We start from the raw sequence: 25,812 nt of genomic DNA, 5'->3' as shown, positions 1-25,812 counted from the left end.
GCGAGGGGAGAGTTATGCCGACTAACTCGCCTCACGTGTCAGTACCTGCATCTCCCGCCCGGGAGGTGCGTGATATTGTGGCGCCTAGTACATCTGGGCGGCCATTACAGATAACATTACAAGATATGGCTACTGTTATGACTGAAGTTTTGGCTAAATTACCAGAACTAGAGGCAAGCGTGATCACTCTGGGGTGAGAACAGAGTGCGCTGATAATACTAGGGCCATGTCTGATACTGCGTCACAGCTTGCAGAGCATGAGGACGGAGAGCTTCATTCTGTGGGTGACGGTTCTGATCCAAACAGATTGGATTCAGATATTTCAAATTTTAAATTTAAATTGGAGAACCTCCGTGTATTACTAGGGGAGGTTTTAGCGGCTCTTAATGATTGTAACACTGTTGCAATACCAGAGAAATTGTGTAGGTTGGATAAATACTTTGCGGTACCGGCGAGTACTGACGTTTTTCCTATACCTAAGAGACTAACTGAAATTGTTACTAAGGAGTGGGATAGACCCGGTGTGCCGTTCTCACCCCCTCCAATATTTAGAAAGATGTTTCCAATAGACGCCACCACACGGGACTTATGGCAAACGGTACCTAAGGTGGAGGGAGCAGTTTCTACTTTAGCTAAGCGTACCACTATCCCGGTGGAGGATAGCTGTGCTTTTTCAGATCCAATGGATAAAAAATTAGAGGGTTACCTTAAGAAAATGTTTGTTCAACAAGGTTTTATATTGCAACCCCTTGCATGCATCGCGCCGATTACGGCTGCGGCAGCATTTTGGATTGAGTCTCTGGAAGAGAACCTTAGTTCAGCTACGCTGGACGACATTACGGACAGGCTTAGAGTCCTTAAACTAGCTAATTCATTCATTTCGGAGGCCGTAGTACATTTAACCAAACTTACGGCTAAGAACTCAGGATTCGCCATTCAGGCACGTAGGGCGCTGTGGCTAAAATCCTGGTCAGCTGATGTAACTTCTAAGTCCAAATTACTTAATATACCTTTCAAGGGGCAAACTTTATTTGGGCCCGGTTTGAAAGAAATTATCGCTGACATTACAGGAGGTAAGGGCCACGCCCTGCCTCAAGACAAAGCCAAAGCTAAGGCTAGACAGTCTAATTTTCGTCCCTTTCGGAATTTCAAAGCAGGAGCAGCACCAACTTCCACTGCACCAAAACAGGAAGGAGCTGTTGCTCGTTACAGACAAGGCTGGAAACCTAACCAGTCCTGGAACAAGGGCAAGCAGGCCAGGAAACCTGCTGCTGCCCCCAAAGACAGCATGAATCGAGGGCCCCCGATCCGGGACCGGATCTAGTGGGGGGGCAGACTCTCTCTCTTCGCCCAGGCTGGGCAAGAGATGTTCAGGATCCCTGGGCGCTAGAGATCATATCTCAGGGATACCTTCTAGACTTCAAATTCTCTCCCCCAAGAGGGAGATTTCATCTGTCAAGGTTGTCAACAAACCAGATAAAGAAAGAAGCGTTTCTACGCTGTGTACAAGATCTGTTATTAATGGGAATGATCCATCCGGTTCCGCGGTCGGAACAAGGACAAGGGTTTTACTCAAACCTGTTTGTGGTTCCCAAAAAAGAGGGAACTTTCAGGCCAATCTTGGATTTAAAGATCCTAAACAAATTCCTAAGAGTTCCATCGTTCAAAATGGAAACTATTCGGACAATCTTACCCATGATCCAAGAGGGTCAGTACAGGCATTACCAGTTTGTAGCTCTTCCATTCGGATTGGCTACGGCTCCAAGAATCTTCACAAAGGTTCTGGGTGCCCTTCTGGCGGTACTAAGACCGCGAGGAATTTCGGTAGCTCCGTACCTAGACGACATTCTGATACAAGCTTCAAGCTTTCAAACTGCCAAGTCTCATACAGAGTTAGTTCTGGCATTTCTAAGGTCGCATGGATGGAAAGTGAACGAAAAGAAGAGTTCTCTCTTTCCTCTCACAAGAGTTCCATTCTTGGGGACTCTTATAGATTCTGTAGAAATGAAGATTTATCTGACAGAAGACAGATTAACAAAGCTTCAAAATGCATGCCGTGCCCTTCATTCCATTCAACTCCCGTCAGTAGCTCAATGCATGGAGGTGATCGGCTTAATGGTAGCAGCAATGGACATAGTACCCTTTGCACGTCTACATCTCAGACCGCTGCAATTGTGCATGCTGAGTCAGTGGAATGGGGATTACTCAGACTTGTCCCCTACTCTGAATCTGGATCAAGAGACCAGAAACTCTCTTCTATGGTGGCTTTCTCGGCCACATCTGTCCAGGGGGATGCCATTCAGCAGGCCGGACTGGACAATTGTAACAACAGACGCCAGCCTACTAGGTTGGGGCGCTGTCTGGAATTCTCTGAAGGCTCAGGGACAATGGAATCAGGAGGAAAGTCTCCTGCCAATAAACATTCTGGAATTGAGAGCAGTTCTCAATGCCCTTCTGGCTTGGCCCCAGTTAAAAACTCGGGGGTTCATCAGGTTTCAGTCGGACAACATCACGACTGTAGCTTACATCAACCATCAAGGAGGGACAAGAAGCTCCCTAGCAATGATGGAAGTATCAAAGATAATTCGCTGGGCAGAGTCTCACTCTTGCCACCTGTCAGCAATCCACATCCCGGGAGTGGAGAACTGGGGGCGGATTTCTTGAGTCGCCAGACTTTTCATCCGGGGGAGTGGGAACTTCATCCGGAGGTCTTTGCCCAAATACTTCGAAGTTGGGGCAAACCAGAGATAGATCTCATGGCGTCTCGCCAGAACGCCAAACTTCCTCGCTACGGGTCCAGATCCAGGGATCCGGGAGCGGTTCTGATAGATGCTTTGACAGCACCTTGGAACTTCGGGATGGCTTATGTGTTTCCACCTTCCCGCTGCTTCCTCGATTGATTGCCAAAATCAAACAGGAGAGAGCATCAGTGATTCTAATAGCGCCTGCATGGCCACGCAGGACTTGGTATGCAGATCTAGTGGACATGTCATCCTGTCCGCCTTGGTCTCTACCTCTAAGACAGGACCTTCTGATACAGGGTCCATTCGAACATCAAAATCTAACTTCTCTGAAGCTGACTGCTTGGAAATTGAACGCTTGATTTTATCAAAACGTGGTTTTTCTGAGTCGGTTATTGATACCCTGATACAGGCTAGGAAGCCTGTTACCAGAAGGATTTACCATAAGATATGGCGTAAATACCTATACTGGTGCGAATCCAAAGGTTACTCCTGGAGTAAGGTTAGGATTCCTAGGATATTGTCCTTTCTACAAGAAGGTTTAGAAAAGGGTTTATCGGCTAGTTCATTAAAGGGACAGATCTCAGCTCTGTCCATCTTGTTACACAGGCGTCTGTCAGAAAATCCAGATGTCCAGGCCTTTTGTCAGGCTTTAGCTAGGATCAAGCCTGTGTTTAAAACTGTTGCTCCGCCATGGAGTTTAAACCTTGTTCTTAACGTTCTACAAGGAGTTCCGTTTGAACCCCTTCATTCCATTGATATAAAGTTGTTATCTTGGAAAGTGTTATTTTTAATGGCTATTTCTTCGGCTCGGAGAGTCTCTGAGTTATCAGCTTTACATTGTGATTCTCCTTATTTGATTTTTCATTCAGATAAGGTAGTTCTGCGTACAAAACCTGGGTTCTTACCTAAGGTAGTCACTAACAGGAACATCAATCAAGAGATCGTGGTGCCTTCCCTGTGCCCGAATCCTTCTTCAAAGAAGGAACGTCTTCTACACAATCTGGATGTAGTTCGTGCCCTCAAGTTCTACTTGCAGGCACTAAGGATTTTCGACAAACGTCTTCCCTGTTTGTCGTGTACTCTGGTCAGAGGAGAGGTCATAAGGCTTCGGCTACCTCTCTCTCCTTCTGGCTTCGTAGCATAATTCGTTTAGCCTATGAGACTGCTGGACAGCAGCCTCCTGAAAGAATTACAGCTCATTCTACTAGAGCTGTGGCTTCCACTTGGGCCTTTAAGAATGAGGCCTCTGTTGAACAGATTTGCAAGGCTGCAACTTGGTCTTCGCTTCATACTTTTTCCAATTTTACAAATTTGACACTTTTGCTTCTTCGGAGGCTATTTTTGGGAGAAAGGTTCTTCAGGCAGTGGTTCCTTCTGTATAATGAGCCTGCCTATCCCTCCCGTCATCCGTGTACTTTTGCTTTGGTATTGGTATCCCAGAAGTAATGATGACCCGTGGACTGATCACACATAACAGAAGAAAACATAATTTATGCTTACCTGATAAATTCCTTTCTTCTGTTGTGTGATCAGTCCACGGCCCGCCCTGTTTTTTAAGGCAGGTAAATATCTTTTAAATTATACTCCAGTCACCACTTCACCCTTGGTTTCTCCTTTCTCGTTGATTCTTGGTCGAATGACTGGGAGTGACGTAGAGGGGAGGAGCTATATGCAGCTCTGCTGGGTGAATCCTCTTGCATTTCCTGTTGGGGAGGAGTTATATCCCAGAAGTAATGATGACCCGTGGACTGATCACACAACAGAAGAAAGGAATTTATCAGGTAAGCATAAATTATGTTTCTTTGAAAGAACGGTTACTTCATAACTTGGATGTGGTTTGAGCTTTGAAATTCTATCTTCTTTGTTTGTTGTCTATTCGGGGAAGCACAAGGGGCAGAAGGCTTCTTCCACTTCCCTATCGTTTGGCTGAGGAGCATGATCTGCTTGGCTTATGAGACAGCGGGACATAAGCCTCCTCAGAGGATTACCGCTCACTCAACTAGAGCTGTGGCTTCTTCTTAGGCCTTTGAAAATAAGGCTTCTATGGAGCAGATTTGTAAGGCAGCTACCTGGTCCTCCTTACATACTTTTTCAAAGTTTTACAAATTTGCCATTTTGCTTCAGCTGAGGTTCTTTTGGGAGAAAGGTTTTGCAGGTTTTTCATTCAGTGTCCTCTAGAGCTTGGGTATTTGTTTCCCACAAATAATGAATGAAGCCGTGGACTCTCCTCGTATTAGATGGAAAACATAAATTATGCTTGCCTGATAATTTCTCAGTTGGGCGGACCTAAATTTCTTTTGTTTTTCCTCCATTTATACCCAAATATTTCTCCTACTGTTCCTTGTTCACTCAGCAGAATGACTGGGGGACAGTGGCGGTTCTACACGGGGGCCTACAGGGGCCAGTGCCCCTGTAAAAATGTCCCTGCCCCCCCCTGTGGCCCCCCTGAGTTGATGTGCTGTCACTGTTCTGTTCATGGCCCAATACGCTCCCAATAGAGGCTGCTCTCAATAGCAGCCTCGGGGGCCAATCAGGTTTGCTCAGTGACCTCATGTGACATAACTTTTTATGTCACTCTTCTTGTGGAGGCTGGAGGAGGCGTTCATCCTACTGCTGGCGCATGAAGAGTGGCTGTGAAGAGAGGACCGGAATGCGGGTAGTGAACAGTCAACACACAGTGAGTCAATATCTTAGCATGCAGGAGTGGACTGAGCACTGCACAGGCATAATATAGAGGCTTTATAGACACAGGCACAGGCATAATATAGAGGCACCCACCTGGCTCACCACAAAAATAAGCTTGACAGCTGGAATTTATTTCTGGAAGTGGCAGCATACACTCGACTTGCTTACCGGTTCGTGCAATCCACTAGTTTCTAAGATTGCACAAACCGGTAAGCAAGCCGGGTGTATGCCGCCACTTGCAGAAATAAATTCCAGCTGTGAAGCAAATTTCTGTTGTGTGCTGGGTGGGTGCCGCAATGCTTCCATCAGGGCCGTTTCTAGGGGTGGCATCACAGGTTGGTGAACTACCAAGGGTAGGGTGTTAAGGACTGTCAGGGTTGGCCTTAAAACAGCACAAGCGTGACAAGCCACGCTAAGTGTAAGTGGACGGAGTCTGGCGGGGAAATGAGTGTGCGCCTAAATTGAAGGTACTTTGTGAAAGTTTGTGGTGCTGCAGCCTGGGACCTAAGAGGCATTGGATTAGCTTGCTGGACTTTCATGCTGTTTATATCTTAGCATCCCACCAGAGAACTCTGTAGCATTACACACTTTGCCGCTATAGCAGTGGCAGAATCACTTAGATGTTGACCCCTTTCATGGGGTTAAATACCATTACCAAGGACATTTTTATTTTACTGCATATATACTTTTTTACTTTTTTTCAATCAATTTTTAAATGCATTTAATTTCTGCACACAAACTATATTTGTTCTGCTGCTGCAGGCATTTGTTTCCATTTTTTAATGTGCCCCTCTGATTAAACACTGGCTCCACCTTGGCCCCCCCCAGTAAAATTTGTCTAGAACCGCCACTGCTGGGGGATGAGGGAAGTGGGGGAGGTATTTAAGCCTTTTGGCTGGGGTGTCTTTGCCTCCTCCTGGTGGCCAGGTTCTGTATTTCCCACAAGCAATGAATAAAGCCGTGGACTCTCCTTGTAACGATGAAAATTAAATTATCAGGTAAGCATAATTTATGTATTCCACACATTTTTTTCCCAAATCTTACCTTGCTGCTTTAATCATGGTGCACATTTTAGGAGAGGGCAACCTATCAGGGTGCCACTGTCTCCAACCAGACATGTGGTCCCCTCATCTTCATGTCTTCTCAGACCATATATAACTATTGGTGAACCTTCTGTAGACCTTAGGGCCTCAAACCACAACTTTAATTTACCCCTCTATGGATCTAACACAGGTGACTCTCAATTTGTAGTCACAAACATTACAATTCCTTACCAAGTGGTCGCTCACAGCAATTTCAATCCCTTGAATGTGTGTGCTTGTTTTTGTTCTCTGCTTTTTTATTTTTCTCACCTTGTTGAACTAATATTTCTTTCATAAAACAGTCTGGCTTCTAGGACAAGGACTGGTGGAAAACAAAAAATATGCTTACTTGCTAAATTAATTTTTTTCATTATGGTCCACAAAAATATCATATGTGGCATTACCTTCCAGTCCATTTCTGGTTTTCCTGCAAGAGATGATTAGCTAATAACCCATTAGTCTTATATCATCTCCTGCCTCAAGTGCTTTCATTAAGAACATAAGGAAAATATTGATTTAATGCTGATTCTGAAAATCCTGTTTTATTCCTAAATTGCTATGCTTTTGTATCAAAACAGAACTGCTCTCTTTCTGATATTGTATTGTTAGATTTATATTTGACCCTTTGTCTAGCAGATCTAATGCATTATAGTTTTTAAATTATTTTAAATAAAATATTGTATAAGATTTTATAAATAGGTTGAATGTAATTTTTTTTTTTTTTACTTTAGTAAAAGAAGACTGGAATGTGCGTATTACCAAGTTAAGAAAGCAGGTGGAGGAAATCTTTAATTCAAAATTTGGTGAGATTTGATTGATAAATGTTTTCTTTACTAACTAAAGAAGATAGAGGGCTAGATAACAAGTGGAGCTCAATCTATTATTCAGGGTGCAATATCTTTTGCATGACGTTGTGCAAAGAATAATACATTATCTGTTATTACAAGTGTATGTTTAAATTTTTTTTTTTTTTTTTTTTTAAAAATACTTTATTGAAACAAAAAAGTCATACAAGGCATTAAATAGTATTTTGTAACAGTATACATTCATAACCAATTTAACACTTATATCATGAAAAAGTCTCTCAGTCTTGCCGCCTTGGTGACACACATTATCCAGCAAAGTGTCTGTTCCATATCTCTGACACAGTCTTTGGAGAGAGCAATTAGTTGAATGAAATTGGTCTATTAACTTGTATAAATCTCTTTCTAACAACAGGGTAGAGAAGAGGAGGTTTTTTGAGACACAGTACATACTTGTTCTAGGAACACAAAATCACTTATCTACAGGTTACCTGTTTCTCTGACACACCTACCGTACCCATTTGCCAACATCTGCCTCTGTGTCTCTATCTGCCCCGCCTGCTAAACATGTGTGTGAGCCATGTGAAAGGTACCTGAGTCTCTTTTTGTGCTGTGATATCCTATTTTAGTCTACTGAGAAGTGTTGCTTCCATAAGAGTGACATTAGCTTGTGTGTTTCTATGGTGCCTGATTGTAGGTGATGGTATCTTTCCAAATGGAGCAGGTTTTCCACCTGTCCTTTCCATTCCTCTAATGCAGGTGGGGTGTCTGATTTCCAGTGTTTTGGTATAATTGATTTAGCGCTATTATCATTAGTATTAGCAGAAGCTTGGCTATTTTGTTAGTGAGCTTGGGGAGAGACATATATAAGAGTATTAAAGGATCATTGGGTATTCGTTCTCCTACCAAATCTGACATATGTTTTAGAATCTCCAACCAGAAAGTGTCCAGTCTATCACAACTCCACCAAATGTGAGTCATGTTACCCTCCCCCCCACAGCCCCTCCAACATTTATTGCTGGCTGTCTTATATATTTTGCATAGCCTACTCGGGGTGAGATACCAGCGTGTAAGGAATTTGTAATTGGTTTCCAATATCCTGACTGAGATAGAGGATTTTTTGGTTGCGAGGAAAGCACTTTGCCAATCTTTATTTGGGATTTCTAGCCCCAACTCCTTTTCCCATGCTTTAGTGTAACCGGGTAATGCCTACGAATTTCCTATCAATAGCTGTTTGTATAGTATTGAAATTAGATGCTTTGGTGTATCATTAGATAAGCAGAGGGTTTCAAATGGTGTCAACTTTCTGGTCAGGTGCTGTCTCTTGGGGTGTGTTAAGATAAAGTGGCAGGTTTGTCTGTATGAGTACCAGTTCAGTTTAATGTCCGGGTGTGATTCCGTTATCGTGTCTAGTGTCTTAATCTCTCCATCGTCATGTTGGAACATGGAGATAATTCTATTCTTAATGTGGGTGCCCCTGAGTTTTTGTTCGTCTTTGTGTATCCAGTGTAAGGCAGAGCTATGGCTAATGGGCATCATGGGTGAAGTGGCACCTGATATGTGTGTTGTGGTATTTATTAGTCTATCCCATGTTTGAAAGAACTCCTCCAAAACCTGGTAATGCTGGATATGTGGCGGCCTATCCTTGGTTGGGAGCCATGCTGCTATGCCAGCATTGCAGATTCCTAATATATGTCTGTCTATTTGTACCCACTGTTTGTGGGTGCTGTTAGTGCACCACTCTACCAGATTTTGTAGAGCTATTGCTATTTCTCCAACATTGGTGTGTCCGGTCCACGGCGTCATCCTTACTTGTGGGAATATCTCTTCCCCAACAGGAAATGGCAAAGAGTCCCAGCAAAGCTGGCCATATAGTCCCTCCTAGGCTCCGCCCACCCCAGTCATTCTCTTTGCCGTTGCACAGGCAACATCTCCACGGAGATGGTTAAGAGTTTTTTGGTGTTTAAATGTAGTTTTTTATTCTTCTATCAAGTGTTTGTTATTTTAAAATAGTGCTGGTATGTACTATTTACTCTGAAACAGAAAAGGATGAAGATTTCTGTTTGTGAGAGGAAGATGATTTTAGCAGACAGTAACTAAAATCGATTGCTGTTTCCACATAGGACTGTTGAGATGAAGTAACTTCAGTTGGGGGAAACAGTTAGCAGACTTTTCTGCTTAAGGTATGACTAGCCATATTTCTAACAAGACCATGTAATGCTGGAAGGCTGTCATTTCCCCTCATGGGGACCGGTAAGCCATTTTCTTAGTCAAGCAAACAGAATAAAGGGCTTAATATGGGCTATAAAACTGGTAGACACTTTTATGGGCTAAATCGATTGCTTTATTTGGGCATTTTATACATGTTTATGCTGATAATTCTCATTTATAAACTTGGGGAACGTTTTTTAACGGCAGGCACTATGTTAGACACCTTTTCCAGTCAGGGAGGGCCTTCCCAGTTGTAGGCTGAGCCTCATTTTCGCGCCATTACTGCGCAGTTGTTTTTTGAGAGCAAGACATGCAGATGCATGTGTGAGGATCTGAAAGTAGCTGGAAAAGTTTCTAGAAGGCGTCATTTGGTATCGTATTCCCCTCTGGGCTTGGTTAGGTCACAGCAAAGGCTATAGCTGGGACTGTATAGGGGTTAAATTTGTAAACGGCTCCGTTTCCGTTATTTTAAGGGTTAAAGCTCTGAAAATTGGTGTGCAATACTCTTAATGCTTTAAGACACTGTGGTGAAATTTTGGTAATTTTTGAACAATTCCTTCATACTTTTTCGCATATTCAGTAATAAAGTGTTTTCTGTTTAAAATTTAAAGAGACAGTAACGGTTTTGTTTTAAAAGTTTTTTGTGCTTTATTGACAAGTTTAAGCCTGTTTAACATGTCTGTGCCTTCGGATAAGCTATGTTCTATATGTATGAAAGCCAATGTGTCTCCCCATTTAAATTTGTGTGATAATTGTGCCATAGCGTCCAAACAAAGTAAGGACAGTACTGCCACAGATAATGAAATTGCCCAAGATGATTCCTCAGATGAGGGGAGTAAACATGATACTACATCATCTCCTACTGTGTCTACACCAGTTTTGCCCACGCAGGAGGCCCCTAGTACATCTAGCGCGCCAATGCTTATTACCATGCAACAATTGACGGCTGTAATGGATAACTCCATAGCAAATATTTTATCCAAAATGCCTACATATCAGAGAAAGCGCGATTGCTCTGTTTTAAACACTGAAGAGCAGGAGGGCGCTGATGATAATTGTTCTGTCATACCCTCACACCAATCTGAAGTGGCCATGAGGGAGGTTTTGTCAGATGGGGAAATTTCAGATTCAGGAAAAATTTCTCAACAAGCTGAACCTGATGTTGTGACATTTAAATTTAAATTAGAACATCTCCGCGCACTGCTTAAGGAGGTGTTATCTACTCTGGATGATTGTGACAACTTGGTCATTCCAGAGAAATTATGCAAGATGGACAAGTTCCTAGAGGTTCCGGTGCACCCCGACGCTTTTCCTATACCCAAGCGGGTGGCGGACATAGTGAATAAGGAGTGGGAAAAGCCTGGCATACCTTTTGTTCCCCCCCCCTATATTTAAGAAATGATTTCCTATGGTCGACCCCAGAAAGGACTTATGGCAGACAGTCCCTAAGGTCGAGGGGGCAGTTTCTACTCTAAACAAGCGCACTACTATTCCTATCGAGGATAGTTGTGCTTTCAAAGATCCTATGGATAAAAAATTGGAGGGTTTGCTTAAAAAGATTTTTGTACAGCAAGGTTACCTTCTACAACCCATTTCGTGCATTGTTCCTATCACTACAGCAGCGTGGTTCTGATTCGAGGAACTAGAAAAGTCGCTCAGTAGGGAGACTCCATATGAGGAGGTTATGGACAGAGTTCACGCACTTAAGTTGGCTAACTCTTTTATTTTAGATGCCGCTTTGCAATTAGCTAGATTAGCGGCGAAAAATTCAGGGTTTGCAATCGTGGCGCGCAGAGCGCTTTGGCTAAAGTCTTGGTCAGCGGATGTGTCATCCAAGACAAAATTGCTTAACATCCCTTTCAAAGGTAAAACTCTATTTGGACCAGAATTGAAAGAGATTATCTCAGACATCACTGGGGGAAAGGGCCACGCCCTTCCACAAGATAGGCCTTTCAAGGCCAAGAATAAGTCTAATTTTCGTTCCTTTCGCAATTTCAGGAACGGACCGGCCTCTAATTCTGCATCCTCTAAGCAAGAGGGTAATGCCTCACAACCCAAACCAGCCTGGAAACCGATGCAAGGCTGGAACAAGGGTAAGCAGGCCAAGAAGCCTGCTGCTGCTAACAAAACAGCATGAAGGAGTAGCCCCCAATCCAGGACCGGATCTAGTAGGGGGCAGACTCTCTCTCTTTGCTCAGGCTTGGGCAAGAGATGTTCAGGATCCCTGGGCACTAGAAATAGTTTCTCAGGGTTATCTTCTGGAATTCAGGGAACTACCCCCCAAGGGGAAGTTTCCACATGTCTCACTTATCCTTAAACCAAATAAAGAGACAGGCGTTCTTACATTGTGTAGAAGACCTGTTAAAGATGGGAGTGATACACCCAGTTCCACTAAAGGAACAAGGAATGGGATTTTATTCAAATCTGTTCGTAGTTCCCAAAAAAGAGGGAACTTTCAGACCAATTTTGGACTTGAAGATCCTAAACAAATTTCTCAGGGTACCATCGTTCAAGATGGAAACCATTCGAACGATTCTACCCACTATCCAGGAAGGTCAATTTATGACTACCGTGGATCTAAAGGATGCGTACCTACATATTCCTATCCACAAAGAACATCATCAGTTCCTAAGGTTCGCCTTTCTGGACAAACATTACCAGTTTGTGGCCCTCCCATTCGGGTTAGCCACTGCTCCAAGGATTTTCACAAAGGTACTAGGGTCCCTTCTAGCGGTTCTAAGACCGAGGGGCATTGCAGTAGTACCTTACTTGGACGACATTCTAATACAAGCGTCGTCCCTGTCAAAAGCAAAGGCTCATACAGACATCGTTCTGGCCTTTCTCAGATCACACGGATGGAAGGTGAACATAGAAAAAAGTTCTCTGTCTCCGTCAACAAGAGTTCCCTTCTTGGGAACAATAATAGATTCCTTAGAAATGAGGATTTTTCTGACAGAGGTCAGAAAGTCAAAACTTCTAAGCGCTTGTCAAGTTCTTCATTCTGTTCCACGTCCTTCCATAGCGCAGTGCATGGAAGTAGTAGGGTTGATGGTTGCAGCAATGGACATAGTTCCTTTTGCACAAATTCATCTAAGACCATTACAACTGTGCATGCTCAAAAAGTGGAATGGGGACTATACAGACTTGTCTCCAATGATTCAAGTAGATCAGAAGACCAGAGATTCACTCCGTTGGTGGCTGACCCTGGACCATCTATCCCAGGGAATGAGCTTCCGCAGACCAGAGTGGGTCATTGTCACGACCGACGCCAGTCTAGTGGGCTGGGGTGCGGTCTGGGAATCCCTGAAAGCTCAGGGACTATGGTCTCGGGAAGAGTCTCTTCTCCCGATAAACATTCTGGAACTAAGAGCGATCTTCAATGCTCTCAGGGCTTGGCCTCAGCTAGCAAAGGCCAGATTCATAAGATTCCAATCAGACAACATGACGACTGTTGCGTATATCAATCATCAGGGGGGAACAAGGAGTTCCCTGGCGATGAAAGAAGTATCCAAAATAATTCAATGGGCGGAGGATCACTCCTGCCACCTATCTGCGATCCACATCCCAGGTGTGGAAAACTGGGAAGCGGATTATCTGAGTCGTCAGACATTCCATCCGGGGGAGTGGGAACTCCACCCGGAGATCTTTGCCCAACTAACTCAATTATGGGGCATTCCAGACATGGATCTGATGGCGTCTCGTCAGAACTTCAAGGTTCCTTGCTACGGGTCCAGATCCAGGGATCCCAAGGCGACTCTAGTAGATGCACTAGTAGCGCCTTGGACCTTCAACCTAGCTTATGTATTTCCACCGTTTCCTCTCATTCCCAGGCTGGTAGCCAGGATCAAACAGGAGAGGGCCTCGGTGATCTTGATAGCTCCTGCGTGGCCACGCAGGACTTGGTATGCAGACCTGGTGAATATGTCATCGGTTCCACCATGGAAGCTACCTTTGAGACAGGACCTTCTTGTTCAGGGTCCATTCGAACATCCAAATCTGGTCTCCCTCAAGCTGACGGTTTGGAGATTGAACGGTTGATTCTATCAAAGCGTGGGTTTTCAGATTCTGTGATAGATACTCTGGTTCAGGCCAGAAAACCGGTAACTAGAAAGATTTACCATAAAATATGGAAAAGTTATATCTGTTGGTGTGAATCCAAAGGATTCCCATGGAATAAGATAAAAATTCCTAAGATTCTCTCCTTTCTACAAGAAGGTTTGGAGAAAGGATTATCTGCAAGTTCTCTAAAGGGACAGATCTCTGCTTTATCTGTCTTACTACACAAAAGACTGGCAGCTGTGCCAGATGTTCAAGCATTTGTTCAGGCTCTGGTTAGGATCAAGCCTGTTTACAGACCTTTGACTCCTCCCTGGAGTCTAAATCTAGTTCTTTCAGTTCTTCAAGGGGTTCCGTTTGAACCTTTACATTCCATAGATATTAAGTTACTATCTTGGAAAGTTTTGTTTTTGGTTGCTATTTCTTCTGCTCGAAGAGTTTCAGAGTTATCTGCTCTGCAGTGTTCTCCGCCCTATCTGGTGTTCCATGCAGATAAGGTGGTTTTGCGTACTAAGCCTGGTTTTATTCCAAAGGTTGTTTCTAACAAGAATATTAACCAGGAGATAGTTGTACCTTCTTTATGTCCGAATCCAGTTTCAAAGAAGGAACGTCTGTTACACAATTTGGACGTAGTCCGTGCTCTAAAATTCTATTTAGAGGCTACAAAAGATTTCAGACAAACATCTTCTTTGTTTGTTGTCTATTCTGGTAAAAGGAGAGGTCAAAAAGCGACTTCTACCTCTGTTTCCTTTTGGCTTAAAAGCATCATCCGATTGGCTTATGAGACTGCCGGACGGCAGCCTCCTGAAAGAATCACAGCTCACTCCACTAGGGCTGTGGCTTCCACATGGGCCTTCAAGAACGAGGCTTCTGTTGACCAGATATGTAAGGCAGCGACTTGGTCTTCACTGCACACTTTTGCCAAATTTTACAAATTTGATACTTTTGCTTCTTCGGAGGCTATTTTTGGGAGAAAGGTTTTGCAAGCCGTGGTGCCTTCCGTTTAGGTAACCTGATTTGCTCCCTCCCTTCATCCGTGTCCTAAAGCTTTGGTATTGGTTCCCACAATTAAGGATGACGCCGTGGACCGGACACACCAATGTTGGAGAAAACAGAATTTATGCTTACCTGATAAATTACTTTCTCCAACGGTGTGTCCGGTCCACGGCCCGCCCTGGTTTTTTAATCAGGTCTGATGAATTATTTTCTCTAACTACAGTCACCACGGTACCATATGGTTTCTCCTATATATTTCCTCCTGTCCGTCGGTCGAATGACTGGGGTGGGCGGAGCCTAGGAGGTACTATATGGCCAGCTTTGCTGGGACTCTTTGCCATTTCCTGTTGGGGAAGAGATATTCCCACAAGTAAGGATGACGCCGTGGACCGGACACACCGTTGGAGAAAGTAATTTATCAGGTAAGCATAAATTCTGTTTTTATACATAATGATATGTGGGACTCCCAATCCCCTGTTTTCTTTCGGTATATACATGGTTTTCCTAGCGATTCGGGGTCTAATATCTTGCCAAATAAATTGTTCTATCATAGATTGGAGTTTGGAAATGTATTGCTGTGGGAGGTGTATTGGGACAGTTTGTAGTAGATATAGAAGTCTGGGGAGAACATTCATTTTTATGACATTAATTCTACCCAGCCACGATATGGATTTGCTCCTCCAACTGGATAGATCTGCTATTAGTGTGGTTTCTAATTTTTTGTAATTAGATTGGAATATCACGTTGGGGTCGGGTGATATGTATATTCCCTGGTATTTTAGTTTCGTTTTTTGAATTTTAAGTGGGCAATTTTGTGTTAAACGTTGAAACTCTGTCTCTTCATATGTTAAGTTTAACAATTCGGACTTATTTGTATTTATTAGGAAGTGGGAAACTTTTCCATAGCTCTGAAATACTTTTAGCGTTTCTGGTAAAGATGTCTCGATATCCGTAAGCGTGAGCAAGACATCGTCCGCATATAGAGCCAGTTTATGTTCAGTGCCTCCTATCTGGATGCCTTTAATTAGTGGGTTATTCCTGATTTTCTGTGCCAGTGCCTCTATAGAAATAGCGAATAGTACCGGGGAGAGAGGGCACCCCTGTCTGGTGCCGTTCTGTATGTGTAATTTATCTGATAGAGTGCCATTTACCTTGATTCTTGCCCATGGGCATGTATAAAGGGAGAAAACATAGTGTATAAATTTATCGCCAAATTTCATTTTGTGCAGAACTGCTTTTAAAAATTGCCAATTTACCCTATCAAAAGCTTTCTCTGCATCCGTGGATATCAGGACCGCCGGGACTTTATTATGTTTAACATATGATGTTATCTGTAGGGCCTTTAGGGTGTTCTCTTTCGTTTCCCTTCCTGGAATAAAGCCTGTTTGATCTGTGTTCTCAAGTTGGGGTAGGAATCTATTTATTCTGTGAGCTAAAATTTTGGCGAAAATCTTAACATCAGAGTTTAAAGGGATATAGGTCAGAAATTCTCTGGTCTATCTGGTTCCCGACCTGGTTTTGGTAATACAGTTATGTGGGCTTCTAGCATGCTCTCTGTGAATCCATTAGAATTTAAAAGGGAGTTAAACATTCTGGCTAATGGGGTTAGTAAATGGTGAGGGAATATTTTGTAGTATTTCATACTGAGCCCGTCCGGGCCCGGACTCTTGCCACTTGGCATATCTTTTATGGCTTTTTTGATTTCTTCTACTGTTATAGGAAGTTCTAAACCCTTAGCCTCATCTACATCTAATGTAGGGAGATCAATGTCTGAAATGAAATCTGCTATATTCTGCGGTGTAATCTCTTCTGTTAGATTATATAGAGACGCGTAATATTGCCTAAACGTCTCTGCTATACTTTTGCTGTCCTTATGTACTGACCCTTGTTTGTTTTTGATATAATGTATGTGTGTGTTCAATTGTCTTCTTTTCAAGGCTTTTGCCAGTGAAGTACCTGTCTTGTCTCTTATATCAAAATATTTTTGTTTTAGGTAGGATGCTTTCCTTTGATATTCCTTAGTGAGGACATTTTTCAATGATTGCCTAGCCTTTTGTAGTGAGGTTAGTGTGTCTTTAGATTGTGGGTTCAGTTTGTGCATTTTCTCCCAGTGCCCTATCTGTGCTAATGTGGAGTTTAGGAATTGTCTGTTTTCCTTTTTTTCTTTAGCCTTTCTTGCTATTAGTTCCCCTCTTACTACACACTTATGTGCCTCCCATACAATTCTGTCCGATGTGTCTGCAGCCACATTTTCTTTGAAGTAATTTGTCAGTGTCTTGTCTATTGCTTGTCTGTGTAGAGGGTCTCCCAACATGTGTTCATCTAGCCTCCAGATGTATGTTCTCGGTGGGATATCTGGCCAGTCTATTGAACATTGCACCGGGGCATGATCTGCCCAGGTAGTAGGTAGTATCTTAGAGTCCGTAATCATGGATAGTCCTGTCTGGTCTGAGAATATATAGTCTATCCTGGTAAATGTGTTATGTGGGTTTGAGTAAAATGTATAATCTCTGGTGTTTGTGTTCATTTCTCTCCAAACATCGTGTATTTTGAGTTGGTGCATGTGGCTCTTGATGGTTTTAATTACCCGTTTGGATGTGCTAGTGGAGCCTGTAGACGTGTCCACCAGCGGATCCATCGGAAAGTTAAGGTCCCCCCCTAAAAACAGTACTCCCTTGCTATGTACTAGCAGCGAATGAAACACTGTTTTAAATGTGTGGTGTTGGTCTTTGTTTGGTAGATAGACATTTGCTATAGTGATTGGTCTGTTATATAGAAGTCCCACCAAAATGATGTATCTGCCGTTTTTATCTTTCTCTATATATGTGGGTTGGAACTGAATTGTATTTTTGAACAAAATGCCCACCCCCCCTTTCTTTGTCACACCTGAGGCCAGATATGTGTTTCTGTACTTATGAGACAGCATTTTTGGTTCCTTGCCTCTCTTAAAGTGTGTTTCTTGTACCAACAGTATATCTCCTGTATTCTTATACAAATCTCTAAACACCATAGATCTCTTTTCGGGGCTGTTCAAGCCGTTTACATTTATCGAAGTGAGTGTGATAGTATGCATATTTAATGCCCCCGCTGCCTTTAGAGTGATCAGATATGCCTGTGTTATATATGGGGCGTGATTTCTTTTAATATGTGGTGTTCTGGATGCGCCCAGATGGTCTAGAAACTTGTCTGTTCCTAAATCCCGTTATTAGCTATGTGTGCGGTACTGTGTCTCTTGCTTCTATATGTCTGGAGATCTATTCCGCCAAACACCACAACTTGTACAAAAGATAAACAATGGTAAATATCACTATTGCTATAGTTAACTAATCAACAGTGTGTAAAACAAATATTAACAAAGCAAATGTAATACTAAGGGTAGTATCCCCACCCCCAAGCAATTAACTAAACATTTTTAGAATAATATTAAACATACGACCTTAAGCTACCATGGCTGCTCCAAATAGAAAGTCCTATATCAGTTAATTCAGTGTCCTGGTACCACTGTATTAGTGGATTGTGTCTCTCCAGAGGGATGTTGTGATGATATCATCTTCAGTGACATAGAAGTAGTGGGTCTGTCCATATGTATCTTATCACCTATACAATGATCCTCTTCCTCCGGGTGTTTGATATTTAGTTGTAATGTTTTATTGAAGCGTGGTAGATCTTCTTGTGATTTGTAGATGGCTGTGTTATTGTCCTTTGTAGCAATAATACATACTGGGAACCCCCAACGGTAAGGGATTTTCTGATCTCTTAGGACAGATGTGATAAAGTGTAGTTCCCTTCTTTTTTGTAAGGTTGCTGGACATAAATCTGCAAAGATTTGTATGTGGTTCCCTGCATGGGTAAATTTTTGCTTCTGTCTGGCATGTCGCAGAATCTCTTCTCTGTCTTTATGGTTAAGTAGTTTTAAGATTATATCCCTCGGCGGGGCTTTAAGGGGTGGTTTTGCACGCAAAGCTCTGTGTGCTCTTTCTATGCAGATATCCGGGGAGTCATTCGTGCCTTTAAGAGTTCTAAACAAATCTTGCAAACAACCCTCTATTGCATTCTGTTGTATTGTTTCTGGGACACCTCGTATACGAAGGTTGTTGCGCCTTCCCCTATTATCGAGATCTTCAACTCTTTCCAACAAATGATGGATAGTGTCCTCTTGTTCATAGGCTAATTTTGAGATATGCTGAATGTCTCTTTCAGTAGTGTTATGGTTTTCTTCCAGCATGGAGACTCTGTTAGTTACCTTAGATAAGTCTTTTTTAAGTTCGCCATACCATCCTTTAACTTCACCCAGGATATCTTTTATGTCATCCTTCTTACATAAGGTTTTAATATCTTCCTTGGTTAGTGGGTTATTGTTTTCTGATTCTGGTGTCAGCTTTAGCAAGAGTTCTGATTCTTGTGTTGATGGCGCCTCCATTTCTGCGTTTGAGATTACTGCTTCTTGGGCTTTTAGATACTGGTGAATTGGTTTAGATCTGTTATTTTTATCTGGTTTGTTCAGCTTGCGTCCAGGCATGACCACCGATTATATGACATATAGAGGTGGCAGCCGGCAGCAGGCAAGCCACAGTCAAAAACACCCAAGTAAAGTAATGTTTGAGGTCCCACGTGTTAAGTGTCTGCAGCTGAATGAGCAGGATGCGCTGTTGTATATCTTTATGGAATTATTACTGTTGAATTCCCCTATGATTAGTGTGGAGTAGCTGCGAGTGTAGGTACAGTCCTGAGCTGTTCTTGTGAGGCCTTTAGCGACAGTCACAACCAAAGTGCTTATATCTGATATTCACAGTTCATATATTTAATTATCATATTTTATCACTGTATTCTGATGCCTTTATTTGATGATGCGCTTCCCCTGTGAATTCGTCGTGCTATTGGGCCCGTTATCTATGCCTGCGTATTATGTCAGGTATGGAGGGTGATGTTCACTGCCCGGGCTTCTCCCCCTTTCTTCCACCTCCCGGTATAGACTTATGAGGACACCTCTTACCGCTTGTTGTGCTTCTAGCTACCGAGCCTCCACCTATACCTTTACTGTAATGAGTATGGCGAGGCGCCACGTGGGTCTTGCGGTCCGTGTCTGTTGATGTGCGCGCTGTGATCCGTTTGCCACAAACTCCTGCCACTGCACTCCGTATGTTCCGGAGTATGTTAGTTGCCCCCAGGTCTCACTTTATATGTGCTGGGTAGCCTTTTTATCTATTGCTTGGGTAGTGGGGCCTAGGAGCTAGTGTGTTAAGCGGCCATCTCCCTGTGCGGCCAAGCTCCGCCCCCCATGTTTAAATATTTTAATCAAAGCATCTTTTAATGGATAGCACTAGTAAACCATTAACATGTGCTAGTTTTCAGAACAAAACACATAAAAGTGCTATGAAAATAAAGGATTTATGTTTTATACGTGTATATGTATATGTATGTGTGTATATATATATATATATATATATATATATATATATATATACCGTCCAAACAGCTGACCCACCCACCAAGGGACAACTACCTGGGTGCAAATATGTTTCCAAATAAGTATCCAAAAAAGAAATGCACTCACAGGAAAATTTTGGGTCTCAGAAAACCAATTTTTTTTTAACGTTTCGGGGAAATTTGCATCCCCTTCATCAGAACAACATTACTAGTGAAAACACGGCATATAAAGCTTAAACATAAGTGGTATACACACCCCCTCCTGTTTCTGTGGCGCCAAACACTCTCTGTGTGGAATGCAAGTTTGCGTTCCAGCAAATTGTGGAACCGGAAGTGACAATCCGCAACTTCCGGTTCTGGATATGTTAGGTGAAGGGAAAAGAACATATATATATTATATATATATATATATATATATATATATATATATATATATATATATATATATTTATATATATATATATATATATATTTAACTTCAATACCGTTTTACAACCTATCAATGGTGACTGTAATAGTGTGCACATATAACACATATAGTGATGTGTGTCAAATAGTATTATGGTCGATACGTCTATCACCCTATAGGTAGTCATGGTTACCAATATAAACACATATCAAAATATATGACAGTCAATCGCACTGTACTAAGGGCAAGGGTATAATCATCTATCCTACTGGTATTTAACCCACTTGATAGCTAAATCAAACACAATTTAGCAAACCCACACTTATCAAAAATAGTACTTAACAAAATTATTTAGGTGAGTTATGTGAAATTTTGCCTTAGCAACGACCACCTTCAAATTTCTCATACTCCAATTTACAAATACAATCACTAATATTTTTGAATTACCTTGTAGGATTTAAAATCTATTGTGCTAAAAACACCTCCCCATGCTAACATATACTTATTACTGTTTATGCATACCGAAGTTAAACAAAAGAATTAAAACCTAATAAATTAAAAACTTAAATGTATCACCTATCGGCATACATTTATAATCTCAAAATTGTTCCAATATTGCTGCCTCTGTTACATCAGACTAATATAGGGATTACTACCTATTAGTTGTTATTCTTAACACACACATACAACAATGTCCCGTATTGATATAATAGTAGATATTCATATTATCAAATATTTTCAAATATTTTGTTATCCCAGCAATTGGATGTTACACTTCCTTCCTAAGACTCCTCTATTTTGCAGAGTGTCCATTCCTCGCTCTTCACTCCTTCAGCTCGTCCTTCTTTTAGCTCTTTTATTTCATTTTCTGTACCTCAGGGATTTACACTCGTGTATAAAATGAGTGACTATGGGTATTTGTATTTTAAGCCTGTCTCCTGTGTCACGGTATTACCCATTGACCAAAAGCAATTGGAATCAAACCAAATGTATACCACTTCACCCCACACGGCTTTTACTATCTCCCCTGCACTCCAGGTATGTTACACTCTGTGTGTCACCCCTTGTGACCGGTATAAGTTCTAATCAGTAATTTCCCATACTCTGTGTATATCTTTGACCTCAACTGATCCTTATACCTGGTGAGAGCGGGGGGCGATGTTACTCATCCATCCCACTCCACCTACAGATTAAGGTAACATATGTGTGGTCTTGCAACCCCACTACAGCCCCTTAATCTGTCCAAGAGATACCAGCAGGAATTGTGTACAGTTAAATGCACCCCTGGTATGTAACACAATAGGGACTAGATTAGAAGCTTAAAATCCAGAGCCAAATTCAGGCCCCCCCGGATATATGGTACCCAGTCGGTACATCCATTGAGCTTCACAGATGAGAAGAGCCTTGTTCCTATCACTGCCTCGATCCAACCTCGGTATATGGTCAATTATGATGTACCTAATGGACGACACAGAATGCCCCATCTCCTAACAGTGACGTGCAACTGGTTGGTCAGACTTTTTGTTCTTCAAGGCCTGGCGTATAGCCAGCCTATGATTGGCCATCCGTTCACGTAGGGTTCCTTGTGTCTTGCCGATGTAAACTTTCGCACATGGGCAAAAAAGCATATAGACAACATGTGTTGTAGTGCAGGATAAAGAATGTCGGATCGTGTATAGTTTATTAGTATGCGGATGATGGAACACTTTTGTAGCAATTAGGCCATTACACCTTTGATGTTTTCCTTAGGCTTGGTGAGGTATCTGTTCTTTGGGTCTGTCTTGACCAGAAGGTCCCTTAGGTTAATACCTCGTCTATACCCCACCATCGGATTAAGGTTCTGAGTCAATCGCAATTTCGGGTCCGATGTCATAAGAGGCCATTGTTGTTTCAGGATTTTGCCAGTAGCGGTTGTATTCAGAAAGAAAGTTTTAATAAACATCAATCGATCATCTCCCATCTCAGTACGGTCATTGTGTTTGTTAATCAAGTCCTCTTGTGTGAGGTCATGTACCTCTTGTATGGTTGTGTTTACAATCTGTGCTTTGTAACCTCTCTGGAGGAATTTTTCTTGCATCCCTTTGAGTTAGGAGACCTCTATTTCTTTATCAGAGTTATTACGGATGGTTCGTATCATCTGAGATTTAACAATGCCTTTCAATAATGACGGGGGACGGCAACTATCAGCACTGAGTATTGAATTTCTATCAGTAGGCTTACTGTATAATGTTGTGCCTAATGTTTCCCTATCAATGAAGATGTTGATGTCTAGAAAAGGCATTTGCTCCCTCTCTGCTGTCATTTTAAACCTTACCGTCGTGGGGGTCTTATTGATGATATCAAACCAAATCTGTAATTTCTCCTCACCTCCCCTCCAGATGAGGAAGACATCATCAATATACCTTCGGTAAAAGGTGATGTATTCATCACTAGTACCCCATAAGAAATCATCCTCGAATTGAGCCACACATATATTTGCATAGGCGGGGCCATGTTTGAGCCCATGGCTGTCCTTGCTACTTGCAAATAAAACTGTTGCTCAAAATGAAAATAATTATTTCTGAGACAAAAATCAATCAAGGAGAGTAAGTACTCAATCAGGGGGCCCTTGTACCCTTGTGTCTTCAATAGATGTGCTTTGATAGCTTTCAAACCCACTTCATGGGGTATAATGGTGTACAAACTATTGACATCAAGGGTCACAGGAAGGTCACCTGCCTGTATCTTTACTCTCCTGAGTTGTCTGATAAGATCATTTGTGTCTAATATGAAGGAACTTGTGTTTCTCACAATTGGCTGTAACAGCACATTGTTGTACTGGGCCACCAGTGGAAGAAGGGACTGTACTGCAGACACAATGGGGCGATCTGGTGGGTGTGTCATGGTTTTATGTATCTTAGGAATTCAGGGCTGCAACTAACGATTATTTTCATAATCGATTAATCGGCTGATTATTTTTTCGATTAATCGACTAATCGGATAAAAAATAAATAAATAATTTTTTCCTATATTTAAAATAAAATCCATATACTGAGTGTTATAAATATAAAGTTCAGACTAAAACTTTACATTAACACAACTGTTGGTCCATTTTGTTAAGGTGCAGAACAAATTTTTATAATTAAGCAAAACAAAACCACAAACTGTTTGAAAAGAGGTAGACTATAACTGTTTATAACATTCTGTTATTCACTCTTTTAGAAACTTTGCATTGCATGCTCCTGGCTGTGGCTGGCTCTCTTTTTTGCAAGCTATTTTGCCTGCAGCAGAGAAGAGGCGCTCAGGTGGTGTTGAGGTGCCTGAGATGCATAAGTAGGGTTTTGCCAATATCGCCAAGGTGGGCTATTTATCTTTGTTAGCTCTCCACCAAGCCTGGACTTCATTCTGACATACAAATATCTTGAATATCTATATGCAATGGTAAACAACCAGCTATAAGGTTAGGGGGAAAAATATCTAGTCCACAGATATATACTTATAGAAGGTTGAATTTGGTACATATTCCAATTAATTAAAAATATAAAAAAACAAAAAAAGGCAAAAGGGCTAAATACTATATATCGGTAACAGGACACAGTTTTACACATTTATCTATAGAGTACATATAATCAGCAATAGCTAGCGATCCGCTAAAAATTGTGCAAATAAATTCATATAACAAATGCCATCAATCTAGGGCTAGGTGTAAATAACAAGCTCGGCACTATATCATGCAAAGCATAGTCCCAAATCACCTGATTTAATATAAACAATCCAACTTATGACTCTTGTTTTTTTTCTGGGTTGCACATAAGACAGAAGTAGGTGTAAACTTAAAAAGAAACTTATAGTGTCCTAAAAAAAGTAAATGTCTGGAGAAGTCCTTTAGGCTAAGGACATAACCATAAAACACAATACCATGTGCAGGAGCTCATTGTAGGGAAGCAGCTGGTGCTGTGCACAGACCAACTAATTGCAAACCAACTAATCGATTATGAGATTCGTTGACAACTATTTTCATAATCGATCATTATCGATTATGCCGATTAGTTTTTGCAGCTCTAACCTGGAATTTTGTATAATATCGGGATTTTGGGATGTTGGGTATGGCAAAAGTAATTAATCTGTTCAGTAATAAAGCCTTGTTCCAATCCCAGATGTAATAGGTCATCCAACTGTGTTTTGAATTTATGTGTAGGATCTGTTGACAGTATACTGTATGTACTAGAGTCGGACAATTGTTGCAAAATATAATCCCTGTAGTCCTCATAATTCATCAGGACTATGGCACCGCCCTTGTCCGCCAGTCTAATCACCACAGAGGTATCATTTTGCAAGGTTTTGATAGCTTCTAGTTCATCTTTTTGTAGGTTGTGTCTCCATACCTTATTTGTACGTTCTGACTCTAGGTCTTGCGTAATTAACCTAATGTAAGTCTTCGTAGGGCTACTATTAGGGGGATAAAATGTACTTGTTTTTTTACATTTATGGTTAACCCCTCCCAATGTCCCATGTGGTATATCTCTTGTCTGATTTTGAAAAAATTCTTTAATCTTAAGAGTTCTGTTAAGTTTAAATATGTCCAATTTTTTATCCAATTCTGAGATACCAGCACTGGGGACAAAAGATAGTCCCTTGTTCAGTACCCGTCTCTCTGTCTGGGTCAAATCATGAGAACCTGAGGTTGACTACTATATCCTCTGTCTGCCTCGGCGAGGTGGCCTGTGCCGAATATTTTGCCCTCCTGACATGTGGTCTATAGTTCCTCCCCCTCTTGACCTCGTGGTTACCCCTAAAAAAATGACTTGAAGTAGCATACCCTCTATGTAAGAACGAATAAGCATGTGTCGTATCCTGTGACATAGGGGTGTTTGAAAGCTATCAAAGCACATCTATTGAAGATACAAGGGTACAAGGGCCCCCCGATTGAGAACTTACTCTCCTTTATTGATTTTTGTCTCAGAAAGACAAACTGATAGAAATTCAATACTCAGTGCTGATAGTTGCCATCCCCGTAATTGTTAAAAGGCATTGTTAAATCTCAGATGATACGAACCATCCGTAATAACTCTGATAAAGAAACAGGGGTCTCCCAGCTCACAGGGATGCAAGAAAAATTCCTCCAGAGAGGTTACAAAGCAAAGATTGTAAACACAACCATGAAAGAGGTACAGAACCGCACACAAGAGGACTTGATTAACAAACGTAATGACCATACTGAGATGGGAGATGATCGATTGATGTTTGTTACAACTTTCTCCCCGAATACAACCGCTACTAGCAAAATCCTGAAACAACAATGGCCTCCTATGACATCGGACCCGAAACTGGGATTTACTCAGAACCTTAATCCGATGGTGGGGTATAGATGAGGTATTACCCTAAGGGACCTTCTGGTCAAGACAGACCCAAAGAACAGC

General features: G+C 41.9%; 1 protein-coding gene across 2 annotated transcripts in view; it reads left to right on the top strand.

The window, feature by feature from the left end:
- GTF2I (general transcription factor IIi) overlaps positions 1-25,812 on the top strand; it is a 456,346-nt gene that overhangs the window by 233,934 nt on the left and 196,600 nt on the right. For both annotated transcript variants that reach the window (XM_053707479.1, XM_053707477.1), the window contains one exon: positions 7,243-7,314. In XM_053707479.1, the coding sequence (XP_053563454.1) occupies positions 7,243-7,314 (72 nt within the window). The remainder of the gene's footprint in view (positions 1-7,242; positions 7,315-25,812) is intronic.

Source organism: Bombina bombina, chromosome 3, assembly GCF_027579735.1.
Source record: "Bombina bombina isolate aBomBom1 chromosome 3, aBomBom1.pri, whole genome shotgun sequence".
Lineage (NCBI taxonomy): Eukaryota > Metazoa > Chordata > Amphibia > Anura > Bombinatoridae > Bombina > Bombina bombina.
Note: the sequence above shows the minus strand (reverse complement) of the source record. Positions and strands in the feature narration are given on the sequence as shown.